Raw genomic sequence first — 14,363 nt, forward strand, 5'->3', positions numbered from 1 at the left:
CATAAGGAGCCATGTGAATATTTGATTGGTAGCAATTGTTGTAAGCAAACTTGACGAGCGCAAAACACCACTTAAATTATGTTCGCTAGTCAAAGATAGTATAGAATAATATCGTATCCACAAGGATTGGAGTTAAACAATATTTTCGTAGTTTCTAGCTTGATTGCTATTCAAGAGAATCAATAATTGTGATTTATATGATTAATAACTATAATTAACTAAGAGTCTAAAGCTATTGACTAATGATTATCGAAACAAGGACTAAGCAAAGAAGGTTATCAATGGGAGAAGTTAGGGTTTTGATAGGATAGGTGCAAGATAATTATTTGGGATCTAACTCAAGATAATTCACTTCTAATGTTCAAGTGAGTCTCTCGAATTCACTCAATTATTAGTTCAAACGTTCAGCAAAAACTCCTCTCTCGATTAAGTTTTAACCTCACAAGATGAACCTAATTTAAGCATGTGAAGACATGCAAGAATGCATAGTGGATTGTTCTTTAGGAGAACCTCCCTCGATTATCCTCCTAACTAGGTTTAATTAATGATTCAACTAGTTTCTTTCGATTACTAAGAAGAATTAATGAACTCAACAAACAATATAATGCAAAGATATCACAAGTTATGCCTCTCTCGATTACATGAACACGTGAATATAGATGCAACGATTAAATCATCCAAAATGATTCAATACATAAAACTAGAGTTATAATCCACAAAAAAATATCAATACACCAAATCCATCAAACCCTAAAGAGAACTACTCCATAGATATGGAGAAATTCATCACAGATATGTTTAAAGTAAAGGAAAACATAAAACGATCCAAACTCGGGTCTTGAGTTATGATTAAATGATGAACTCCTTGTGCTTTTGCTTCTCCAACTCCTCCTTAGCCTCCTTAGGTCTCTAATATGTCAAAAGTCCCAAAAACAATATTTTTCCATGTATTTATACTAAGTAGGGTCGGGCCCTGACGAAACCACCTTCTCCTAGCCGAAATAGGATAATTACTCTGTAAACATTGCACAGACGTGCTGCATGAGGAGACGTGCCATGCGGGGCATTAGTGGTGAAATCCAGAGAGTTATTTATGACAGACAACAGGAAATTGTATATGCGTCGTGTCCCACGCGCCGTCCTACGTGCCGCGGTAGTGGGGTTTTCTCAGAGTAAGGATTATTTCATGCGTTTTGACATCCAAACTTGGTCCTCGACCCCCGAACACGATCCCTACTTAATTCGTAGAACTTTTACTCAGATTTCAAAGCTCCAAATCATGCGAATTCATTCTGTAACATTTACATAGCTCGAAATCACTCCTACAAAGCATAAAACTGTCACGACCCAATTTTCCATCCGTTGGGTATCGTGATGGTACCTAGTCTTAGGGACTAGGTAAGCCTAACAATAATTAAAACAACAACATTATTTAAATAGAATCTCTTAAAATTCCAAAACCGATGGTACAAGTCATAAGCTCTACAGAGTGTATGCTAGAAAACTTCTAAATACAACTGTCCAGAAATAAGGATAAACAGTGCAAAACGAAAACTTGAAGGTGACTCCGAAGCCTGCGAATGCAGCAGCAGGTTTACCTTGAGTCTCCACAACAACAGTCCACACAGCTAGCTAATGAACAAGTACCTGGATCTGCACAAAAATCTGCAGAAGAGTAGCATGAGCACACCACAGTGGTGCCCGGTAAGTATCAAGACTAACCTCAGTGGAGTAGTGACGAGGAACAGTCAAGACACCCACTGGTCTAATAAACCGAACAAATATAAGTACATGAATAATAGAAGTATGATGTCTACATAGAGACTATGCAATATGGCTCACAATACAGTAATGACATTAAAGCAAGAAACAACAAGTATCAGCGGAATATCATGAAAATGACACAGACAAAGTGAATGGAACACAACCTAAATCCGGAATCACGAATATAGCAAAGACAAGTAATAACTCAGTAATTACAACCGCTTTTACATAAGGTTTTAGTCAACAACTCCATGAGGTACCGAACCTCGGACAATTCACAACTCATGGGTCTCAATACCTGAACCCTAACACTTGGCATCCTGTGCCCTCATAACACCTCATAACCACACTGACGACTCGCATACCAATAGAGCCATTATCACATAGAAGACAAGTAAACAAGGGTGAGCATATGCGCTCAACAATATCAAGAACACCTCTTATCCGATAAGAGTGATTAACTACGTGTATGCTTGTGCAAGTGTTCTACCATAGTCTATATTAGCAAATAAGCATAAGGAAAAAGAACGGACAACACGTAGAAAATTTTCTCACATCTTTCGCAAGATAAAGCTCACACAGGTATGTATACTACTTCACAAATATCAACAACAAGAATGCCCCCAGGCCACAAATCATCACAAATCAATCCCTGACACAGCCCACCTTGTCTCGCCACATGCGCAACCCACACACATATATATCCCACCTTGTCACGCCGTATATGCAAATATCAATAGTAATAATAGCACGGTAGAAACCTCGTGCAACCCCATAACAACAACCGCACGACAGAAACCTCATGCATCACAATAATAACAACCGCACGGAGAAACCTCGTGCATCACCACAACAAATACAACAACAACAACAATGGCAATAATACAAAGTATGACAAGTAAATCAACTCAAGAACTTTTAAATCACAGGAAAATATGAGACCAAATCACAAGGAACAACCACAGTAAAGAATGATAGGCATAAAGAGAACAACTCAACAAAGGGAAACCAATGTGTATCAACGATCCCACAATATACATTTCAACAACAGGGAAACTAACACGAGTCAAATAATTCCAAATAAAAAAAGTCGACTAAGACATATGATATCTAAAACTTCTTTTAAATGTTGAGAAATTACTAAGGATTTTCAACAATTAAATTAAGAATAAGTAGATAATTGTAACCTCAATTAAGACTGAAGAAATTATAGAATGAAATAATATAAATTCCAAATAAAGATAAGCAGTTATGAAAAGATAGCGTGGCTATAAAAGAGATAACAGTTTCAATTAAGGCACATATAAATCAAGTAACGATAATAGTGGATCATGAACCAATTTATTCTAATTAAGCAGGTATATGTGAATCTAGTAATTAAGATATATAATCATAACAAGAACAATGAATACAAGGACCTAAGAACCCTAAAAGGCCAACTTTCCACAAATAAGTCCGTGCACGCACTCGTCACCTCGTGCACACGGGCTACAATCAACATAGAAGACTCAAATCCTAAGGGGGAAAATCCCTCACACAAGGTTAGGCAAGATACTTAACTCGAACCAAGCTTAAACAGTCCGTAAGAATGTCCTTTCCTCAATTATCCGACTCCGAATGGTCCAAATCTAACCAAACACAATTGCATATCATAAATACAACGATAATAGACTCATCTAATTAATGAAATCAATATTTTAAAAAAAATTCCGAAATTTTCCCTGATAAGTCGACCCGGGCCCACGTCTCAGAATCGGATAAAAATCACAAAATATGAACACCCATTCACTCACGAGTCCAACCATATAAGAATTACTCAAATCCGACCACGAATTCCTTTTCAAAACACAAAATCTTTATTGAAGAAGTTCTTCCAATTTTTCCCAATTTCAACCCCAAAAATCCGAAACTAAATGGAGAAAACAACTATAGATTAATGCAATACAACCAAAAACGAGTTAGGAATCATTACCCAAAGGTTTCCTCTGAAAATCCCTTGAAAAATCGCAAAATTCCGAGCTCTCAAGTCCAAAAACGAAGCATGAAACGAAACCCTTGAATTTCTCTTTTCTGCCCAGGCGTGACCGCACCTGCGCATAATTAGCCGCATCTGTGCGACCGCAGGTGCGCACGTCCAAACCGCACCTGCGCTTCCTCTCGCTTCTGCGCGCCAAAATCCGCTTCTGCGGTGCCGCTGATGCGCACAATTTCTCCGCACCTGCGGAGACTGTCAGGTCCTGCTCTTCTCGCACATGCACCTCAATCTTCGCATCTGCGGGCATCGCAGATGCAGAATTTTCCTCGCACCTGCGACCCCTGGCACTCCTCCATTTTTTCGCTTCTGCGCTTGCCTCTCCATACGTGCGCTCTCGCACCTGTGGTCTCTTCACCGCAGGTGCGAAAACACTAGAAGCCGGAAGACTTAGCCGTAACACAAAACAAACTTTTAATCCGTTAAGCACCCGAAACTCACCCGAGGCCCTCCGGAACCTCAACCAAACATAACAACCAATCCTAATACACCATACGAACTTAGTTGAAACTATGTTGAACTACGCATCACATCAACTAACGTTGAAACTACGCATTGCACCATGAATCAAACTTATAAATTTCAAATCTTTCAACTAATAATACCCATGCCGAAACCTATCAAATCAACCCGGAATGACATCAAAGTTTGCAGGCAAGTCCCAAATAACACAACGGAGCTGTTCCAACTCTCGGAATCGCATTCCGACCCAGATATCAAAAAGTCCACTTCCGGTCCAAATCTCCAAAAATTTGACTTTCGCCATTTCAAGCCTAAATCAGCTACAACCTCGGATTTACAGTCCGGACACGCTCCTAAGTCAAAAATCACCCAACGGAGCTAATAGAGCCGACGGAACTCCATTCCGGAGTCGTCTCCACATAGTTCCGATTACGGTCAAAATCCTAAGACTTAAGCTTCTATTTTAGGGACTAAGTGTCCCAAATCACTCCAAAATAATCGATAACCGAATTCAACCATGCACACAAGTCAATACACATAATATGAAGCTGCTCAGGGCCTTATGCCTCCGAACGGGACTTAAATTCTCAAAATGACCGATCGGGTCGTTACATCCTTCCCCTCTTAAACAAACGTTTGTCCTCGAACGTGCTAAGCATCGCCTCGAAGTCTTGAAATCACTGAAAGCACATATTCAACACACACTCGTGGGTAACCCCACGTCACCCTAATCCACATAAGTCCGACGACACCATCTCAACTGTAATTTATCCTTTCTGCCAACACCGATAAGCTTTAGAGTCAAAAATTCTCACCTTCCATTTATCTCCAAAAGATCCGATTCTAAATCCATAATCGATATCAGTCTCCATCAGCGGTAACAACTCATGCCTATACCCACAAGATATGACCACACAACAAGACACACCACATATAGGCTCAAAATAACATTTCTGATTACAATAGCTGAACGAAATCAAAACCAGCACCGGTAATTAGACCCATATCCGTTAGCAACCCGTTTCAAACCTCCACAACGCCGACAATGATGCAAGAAACATGAAGACCTCATAATTACACACCCGAAACAATAAGTCACAACTAACACCACCGGCAACACACCCCGCATGCCAAAACGCAAGAAGCACATAATGAAATTGACTAAATATGTAAAGAGAAACACATAAGATAAATGTCAAACAAGCCCGACAGGCACAACTTTCTAACAATACCCTACTACAAATCAATTCAAAAGGAAAAATTAAAGTACATGAACAAATCATAAGGATCTCATCCTGGTATCACCCTCCACCGCGGCATGCAGCCCGACTCAAACATATCAAATCACATGGAATCGCGAGGGTCTCACCCTCAACTCTGAATCACAAGTCGAATACACATCATACCAATGGAAATCTTCCACTAACTCAATTCTGCCAATAAAATCTCAAAACTTGCTAAACTCTCACCCCGATAGAGTATCAAATCACAAATTATAATCAATTTATTCAGGAATCACATCAACCTGCCATAGTGGATAACATGAATTCACTTCTAGTCTCGTAATAATGAATAGAAACAAACGATAGACACGGGCTACCACTCATAGAGTCTCCCAACAGGGGTAAACACCTAAACATAATATTAAGTCATAAACTCACCCATAGGTAGGACAACAAGTAGGGGAACTCGCATCGATAAGCAAAACCGAATCAAATACGAATAGTGCCCCTTTGTAACAAATCAAAAGTACACATGTATGACATCATCTGGCGCAGTGGCCTCAAGCCTACTATATGAAACACATCAACGGGTCGGGCCTTCCCCTCTTGGGCACCCTCTACTCACCTGAATACTCCGCTGTGACATACCTATCCGGAGTCTAGGACAATCTCTCACCATGTGGCTGGTATCTCCACACTCGAAGCAACCTCTCTGCTGACGTGGTTGTGGGAACTATGCGGTATAGATACTCTGAGACCCATGAGCACCTGAAACACTGTGCGAAGCCTGAAGTGCAAATTGAACTGGCTGACCCACAAAACCTCTACCATGTCGTACCCTGCCTCCAAAATAAGGACCAGTAGATCTCTCCAGTCTACGAGGCCTCCTCACCTCCCTGTTCTCTCTCTCTCTCTCCTGATCTCGCATGTACTCTCTCTCGTGGCCTCGCCTATCTTCTCTCTCCTGGTCCCACATGCCCAATACTCGGCGGGCGATCCCTACCACATGCTGAAAAGAAACATCTGACTCTAACTAATGAGCCATGCTGAACCGAATATCATGCTTGTGTCCCTCAATGAATTTGCGGACACGCTCTCTAACTGTGGCGACCAAAGTAGGCATATGCCTGGCCAAATTACTGAATCTCACAGCATACTCTGACACTGACATAGTGCCCTGGCGCAGCTGCTCAAACTCCGCGCACCATGTTTCTCGAAGGGACTGAGGTACAAACTCTCTCAGAAACATCTCTGAAAGTTGAACCCATGTAAGTGAAGTTAACTCGGCTGGGCTACCCAACTCATATGCCCGCCACCACTGATAAGCCTCTCTCCTGAGCTGAAACGTAGTAAAAGCAACCCCGCTCGTCTTCAGGATACCCATAGTACAGAGAATGCGGTGACACTCATCCAGAAAACCCTGTGGACTCTCTGAAGCCAAACCACTAAATGTAGGAGGGTCATATTTCTTGAACCTTGAAAGTCTAAGCTACTCTTTGTCAGATGTTGCTACCTTGACCACGGGTTGGAGTGGGACCACAGGTTGTGTAGCCATGACACCTAGAACTTGACGAACATGAACTCGCTGCTCTGGGGTGTGGGGCGGCGGGAGTCTGGGTTCCTCCCCCGGTCTGTGAAATAGCTGGTGCAATCGGAATCAACCCCGCATGAGCCAATGTACCAAACATGCTCAGGAACTATGCTAAGGTCTCCTGAAGTCCGGGGGTAACAACAGGCGCCTCCGGTACCTGCTCCCCAACTGGAATTACTGGCGGCTCCTCAACTGCTGCCCTGGTAGGTGCTCTGGCTGTAGCACTTACTCCTCATTGGCCTCTACCTCTAGTGATACCTGCTCCGAGAGCAGCGTCGTTGATAACTACAACTCGTGTACTCACCATCTGTGAGAGAATGGAATGATAAAAGTTCAAACTCCGAGATGAATAAGCTCGCACGATAGGAATGAAAGAAGTGAAATTGTCCTAATAGTTCCATAGCCTCTCGAAGATAAGTACAGATGTCTCCGTACCGATCCGCAAGACTCTACTAAACTCTCTTATGACTTGTAGCACCTATGAACCTAGAGCTCTGATACCAACTTCTCACGACCCAATTTTTCCTCCGTTGGGTATCGTGATGGCACCTAGTCTTAGGTACCAGGTAAGCCTAATAATAATTAAAACAACAACATTATTTAAATACAATCTCTTAAAATCCCAAAACCGATGGTACAAGTCATAAGCTCTAAAGAGTGTTTGCTAGAAAACTTCTAAATACAACTGTCCAGAAATAAGGATAAACAGTGCAAAACGATAACTGGAAGGTGACTCCGAAGCCTGCGAACACAGCATCAGGTTTACCTTTAGTCTCCACATCAACAGTCCATACAACTAGCTAACGAACAAGTACCTGGATATGCACAAAAATGTGCAGAAGAGTAGCATGGGCACACCATAGTGGTGCCTAGTAAGTATCAAAACTAACCTCGGTGGAGTAGTGACGAGGAACAGTCAAGACAACCACTGGTCTAATAAACCGAACAACTATAAGTACATGAATAAAAGAAGTATGAAGTCTACATAGAGACTATGCAATATGTCTCACAATACAGTAATAACATTAAAGCAAGAAACAACAAGTATTAGCGTAATATCATGAAAATGATACAGACAACGTGAATGGAACACAACCTAAATCAGGAATCACAAATACAGTAAGGACAAGTAATAACTCAGTAATTACAACCGCTTTTACATCAGGTTTTAGTCAACAACTCCACAAGGTACCGAACCTCGAAAAATTCACAACTCACGGGTCTCATTACCTGAACCCTAACACTTGGCATCTTGTGCCCTCATAACACCTCATAACCACACCGACGACTCGCATGCCAATAGAGCCATTCTCACATAGAATACAAGTAAACAAGGGTGAGCATCTATGCTCAACAATATCAAGAACACCTCTTATTCGATAAGAGTGCTTAACGACGTGTATGCTTGTGGAAGTGTCCTACCATAGTCCATATCAGCAAATAAGCATAAGGAAAAAGAACGGACATCACGTAAAATATTTTCTCTCAGCTTTCGCAAGATAAAGCTCACACAAGTATGTATACTACTTCACAAATATCAACAACAAGAATGCCCCAGGCCACAAATCATCACAAATCAATCCCTGACATAGCCCATCTTGTCTCGCCACATGCGCAACCCACACATATATATATCCCACCTTGTCACACCGCATGTGCAAATATCAATAGTAACAACGGTACGACAGAAACCTCGTGCAACCCCATAACAACAACCGCACGGTAAAAACCTCGTGCAACACCACAAAAAATACAACAACAACAATGGCAATAATACAAAGTACGACAAGTAAATCAACTCAAGAACTTTTAAATCAAAGGAAAATGTGAAACCAAATCACAAGGAACAACCAAAGTACAGAATGATAGGAGTAAAGATAACAACTCAACAAAGGGGAAACCAATGTGTATCAACGATCCCACAATATACATTTCAACAACAGGGAAACTAACACGAGTCAAATAATTCCAAATAAAACAAGTCGACTAAGACATATGATATCTAAAACTTCTTTTAAATATTGAGAAATTACTAAGGATTTTCAACAATTAAATTAAGGATAAGCATATAATCGTAACCTCAATTAAGACTGAACAAATTATAGAATGAAATAATATAAATTCAAAATAAAGATAAGTAGTTATGAAAAGATAGCGTGGCTATAAAAGAGATAACAGTTTCAATTAAGGCACAGAAGAATCAAGTAACGATAGTAATGGATCATGAAGCAATTTATTCTAATTAAGCAGGTATATGTGAATCTAGTAATTAAGAAATATAATCATAACAAGAACAACCGCATAATCAATGAATACAAGGACCTAAGAACCCTAAAAGACAACATTCAACAAATAAGTCTGTGCACGCACTCGTCACCTCGTGCACACGGGCTACAATCAACATAAAAGACTCAAATCCTAAGGGGGAAAATCCCCCACACAAGGTTAGGCAAGATACTTACCTCGAACTAAGCTCAAACAGTCTGTAAGAATGCCCTTTCCTCAATTATCGGACTCCGAATGGTCCAAATCTAACCAAACACAATTGCATATCATAAATAAAACGATAATAGACTCATCTAATTAATGAAATTAATATTTTAACAAAAATTCCGAAATTTGCCCTGAAAAGTCGACCCGGGCCCACGTCTCGAAATCGGGTAAAAATTACAAAATATGAACACCCATTCACTCACGAGTCCAACCATAAAGAATTACTCAAATCCGACCACGAATTCCCTTTCAAAACTCAAAATATTTATTGAAGAAGTTCTTCCAATTTTCCCAATTTCAACCCCAAATATCCGAAACTAAATGGAGAAAACAACTATATATTAATGCAATACAACCAAAAACGAGTTAGGAATCATTACCCCAAAGCTTCCTCTGAAAATCCCTTGAAACATTGCCAAATTCCGAACTCTCAAGTCCAAAAACGAAGAATGAAACCAAACCCTCGAATTTCTCTTTTCTGCCCAGGCGTGACCGCACCTGCGCAGAATTAGCCACCTCTGCGCGACCGCAGTTGCGCACGTCGAAACCGCACCTGCACTTACTCTCGCTTCTGCGCGCCAAAATCCGCTTCTGCAGTGTCGCTGATGCGCACAATTTCTCCGCATCTGCGGAGACTGTCAAGTCCCGCTCTTCTCGCACATGCGCCTCAATCTTCGCATCTGCGGGCATCGCAGATGCTGAATTTTCCTCGCACTTGCGACCCCTGGCACTACTTCTTTTTTTCGCTTCTGCGCTTGCCTCTCCGCACGTGCGCTCTCGCACCTGCGGTGTCTTTACCGTAGGTGTGAAAATACCAGAAGCCTGAAGACTTAGCAGTAACACGAATCAATCTTTTAATCCATTAACCACCCGAAACTCACCCGAGGCCCCCAGGACCTCAACCAAACATAACAACCAATCCTAAAACACCATACAAACTTAGTCGAGCCCTCAAATCACATCAACTAACATTGAAACTACACATCACACCTTGAATCAAACTTATAAATTTCAAATCTTTCAACTTTTAAAACCCATGCCGAAACCTATCAAATCAACTCGGAATGACGTCAAATTTTGCAGGCGAGTCCCAAATAAAATGATGGAGATGTTCCAACTCTCAGAATCACATTCCGACACCGATATCAAAAAGTCCACTTCCGATCCAAATCTCCAAAAATTTGAGTTTTGCCATTTCAAGCCTAAATCAGTTACAGACTTCGGATTTACAGTCCGGACATGCTTCTAAGTCCAAAATCACCCAACGGAGCTAATAGAGCCGGCAAAACTCCATTTCGGAGTCGTCTTCATATAGTTCCGACTACGGTCAAAATCCTAAGACTTAAGCTTCCGTTTTAGGGACTAAGTGTCCCAAAATCACTCTGAAACAACCGGTAACCGAATTCAACCACGCACGCAAGTCAATACACATAATACGAAGCTGTTCAAGGCCTTATGCCACCGAACGGGACTTAAATTCTCAAAAAGACCGGCCGGGTCGTTACAAAAATTCACAATAAGTACAAAACACTAGCGATTAAAGCTCAAACACAATAAAAGTGCTATAAATAGAGTGCAATAAGCGACTAAAACACGAGATTATAGCCTACCATCAACACCCCACACTTAAACAATTGCTCGTCCTCGATCAATCAAATTACACTTCACATAGACACGGGCTTTTTTAAACAACTCTCATAACTCATCACACCAAGATTATTTAAAATAGATTAAGCACTCTAACGTAACATCCTCGCCTCAAGATTTGACTCAAAAACACCACGCATTATTTATAACCCGCTCACTTACTCTAACACAATGGTCAACTACATTACATTTCCTTCATGAATCAAGTGCCCTCACACAACAATAGAGAGTAGTTCCACACACAATGAAAATTAAGAACAATTAGGAACTCAAGATAAAAAGAATTCGCTCACTTTCAGAAACAACATTCATATGCAACAAAAGATGCACCATAGGCTTGCCCGTAGTGTACTACTATACTAATTGAGCTCATTCAGTCAAGGATCAGGTAGGACTTCATTTGGTTGTAATGTAGGCTGTGGGATGGGTAGGATATATTTAGATATAAAAGTTACTACACCTCCCTAAGCACTTTAATACATACATTCCATTGTTCAAAGCCCCACACTTATGTCAAACTATAACTCCACCCTTAAATCAACATATATTAACTCCCAACTCCTTTATGTACAATTACATCAAGAGTTACCACTATCAACGAATAATTTTCAAAATCATACAATTTTTTTCTCTCTTTCTTTTTCAATTCAAGTGGCTCTTACTTTTTCAAACTAGTGCACCTTTCTCCTTATTTCGTTAGTTCCACTCAAAAGCCAAACCAACCACCCCACACTTCAACTTTTACAAAGTTCATAACAAATTCAAGTGCTCACGAGAGGTTAAAGGTTCAAATAGATGGACAATTCGAAAAAATGGGTAGGACTTATAATGTGGTTGCCAAAGAAACAGGATTACAGGCTCAAAGGGGTTAACGAAGATATATAACAATTAAGTGGGTAAAAGTATATAACAAGCTCAACAAAGAAATACCTATATCACTTCCAAGACTCAATAAAACTACTATTTCGCTTTGCAAACACATGAGGCAAGTTCTAGACATCAAATGCAATGCACAGAATAATACAAAACCTCACACACATATGGCACATAACTCACTCAGGATCGGACTCATCAGTACACTCTAGTCAAAGCAGTTAAGCAAAGTTAAGATCATACAATTTAAGGTACTTATACAAGAGTCAAAAACTGAGCCTAAGCGTTACAACTAAAGCACTCACTATTATAAAGGCATAATAAAGACAAGAGAGATTCCTTTCAATTCAAATCATAGCACAAGGTTTCCTACTCCTAACAAAAATAAAAACTAACTACACCCGGTTCAAACAAAATACTTGGAAAAGAATCGCGAAACAAAGAAAAACTAAGGGGAAATTAATACACTACCTAACAAAAGAAATATTGTTGTCTTTTTATTTCGACCTTAATCCCTCAAGAAACCTGTCGAATGATATCCATCGTCGGGAAAAATCGAAAATTTTAAAATTTTTTATGTTGTTTTTAATTATAAATTTTTTCTATCTCTAACTACTAAAACAAAAACTAAACTAACACATATATATACAACATACAATTATCCCCCACCCCACACTTTAAATTGTGGCATGTCCCCATGACACACAATTAAAAAGCATAAGATAAAGGAAATTTCCCTGAATATCTAGTCAGGGTCTGAGTCGAAGTCGGGATCCATTCCTCACCTTCGAACTAATGCGCACATCCATGCAGACAGCTTATTCTCAGACTTTCTGGGGTACACCTCACATTTATCTCTCTCACTCAATGCAACCTTCTCTTTTGAGCCCTTCACTTTCCACTCAACGCTTGCAGTTGGCTTCTCGTTTTTCACCCCCGTTTCTATATTCATCTCGAAAGTTATAGTCTCCTCACCCACTCTAAGCATGAGCTTTCTATCGTGTATATCTAATATTGCTCTACCTGTTACTAAGAATTGTCTTCCTAAGATGGGGGACCTCCTTATTTTCCTCCATTTTCACCACTATAAAATCTATAGGAAATACAAACTTATCCACCCGAACTAACACATCTTTCACTATCTCCTCATGTATTAAAGTTGTTTGGTCTGCCAGCTGCAACGATATTGGCACCAACCTTATCTCTCCAATCTCCCTCTCAAGTTTCTTGTAAATAGATAGAGGCATTAAGTTAATTGAGGCACCAGAATCACATAAAGATTTATCAAAATTAATAGAGCCTAAAGAGCAAGGTATAGTAAAACTCCCTAGATCTCCATACTTTTGTGAGAGTTTGTTTTGCAATATCACACTACAATGCTTTGTGAGCTTGACCATTGAGGTCTCTTCTATCTTCCTCTTCTTTGTTAGGATCTCCTTCAAGAATTTGGCATAAGCTGGCATTTGAAAAAGCACTTCTGTGAATGGAAAATTTACATTAATCTATTTCACCATATCCAGAAATCTCTCAAATTGCTTGTCCATCTTTTCTCTATATAGCTTTTGAGAAAAAGGTAGAGCAGGCATATGCTCGCTCTCATTAGATTAATCCCTTCTCGAAGTTTCCTCCTCCTTTTTGTCAGCTACCTTCTTGCCTTTCTTCTTCTTATCAATATCATTCTTCAGTTGCTCCCCATTTTCCTTTTCAAGTACCACCTCTTTTTGGATTGGAGTGGTATCTTTCAATACTTGCCCGCTTCTCAAGGTCATAACATTCACCGTTTCGTTGGGATTTCTCTCAGTATCAGATGGCAGAGTACCCGGGACTCTCTCAGATAATATTGTTACAATCTATCCCACTTGTCTCTCTAAGTTTTGAAAACCAATTCCCAATTCTTTGATAGCTGCCCCGTGAGCGTCCAACCTCTCATCTGTCTTGATAATGAAGGCCTTCATTAGATCTTCTAGACCAGGCTGATTGGACTGTTGAGGATGAAATTGATGCCTCTGCTGATTTTGGAAGTCTGGAGCTCCTTGTCCCTGAGGTCTAGAGTTATTTTGTTTCCACGCATTTGCAGTACCTCCAGGTGAACTCCATGAAAAACCGGGGTGCCTCCGATCCATTGCATTATAATTTCCCACAACATTCACTTACTTAGTTGAGGTTTGACACTTTTGAATAGGGTGTCCTCTTCCACATATATCATAAGCTGCATGAGGCTCACTTTATATTGTAGCTAAGGCCAGCTTCCGTATTTCTTTAGCCATAGCATCAAGTT

The 14,363-nt window shown here is 40.3% G+C and overlaps 2 protein-coding genes across 2 annotated transcripts; both read right to left on the minus strand.

Annotated features, from left to right (window-relative positions):
• Positions 1-6,514: 6,514 nt before the first annotated feature.
• LOC138898868 (uncharacterized) lies at positions 6,515-13,037 on the minus strand. Its single transcript, XM_070184974.1, has 2 exons — positions 12,871-13,037; positions 6,515-6,956 (listed from the first exon to the last, which is right to left on the minus strand). Exons 1-2 carry the CDS (start codon positions 13,035-13,037, stop codon positions 6,515-6,517), a joined length of 609 nt encoding a protein of 202 aa, XP_070041075.1.
• A 67-nt stretch (positions 13,038-13,104) lies between these two features.
• Positions 13,105-13,854, minus strand: LOC138898869 (uncharacterized). The gene is made up of 2 exons (XM_070184975.1): positions 13,732-13,854; positions 13,105-13,587 (listed from the first exon to the last, which is right to left on the minus strand). Exons 1-2 carry the CDS (start codon positions 13,852-13,854, stop codon positions 13,105-13,107), a joined length of 606 nt encoding a protein of 201 aa, XP_070041076.1.
• Between the last annotated feature and the right edge of the window lie 509 nt (positions 13,855-14,363).

This window comes from Nicotiana tomentosiformis, chromosome 9, assembly GCF_000390325.3.
Source record: "Nicotiana tomentosiformis chromosome 9, ASM39032v3, whole genome shotgun sequence".
NCBI lineage: Eukaryota > Viridiplantae > Streptophyta > Magnoliopsida > Solanales > Solanaceae > Nicotiana > Nicotiana tomentosiformis.

Coding starts and splice junctions, on each gene's coding strand:
- LOC138898869 (XM_070184975.1), bottom strand. CDS start 13,854: ATGACCTTGAGAAGCGGGCAAGTATTGAAAGATACCACTCCAATCCAA. Junction 13,588..13,731: donor AGAAGAAGAAAGGCAAGAAG/GTAGCTGACAAA, acceptor ATGGTGAAATAG/ATTAATGTAAATTTTCCATT.
- LOC138898868 (XM_070184974.1), bottom strand. CDS start 13,037: ATGAATATAGAAACGGGGGTGAAAAACGAGAAGCCAACTGCAAGCGTT. Junction 6,957..12,870: donor ATGTGCGCATTAGTTCGAAG/GTGAGGAATGGA, acceptor TAGACTTTCAAG/GTTCAAGAAATATGACCCTC.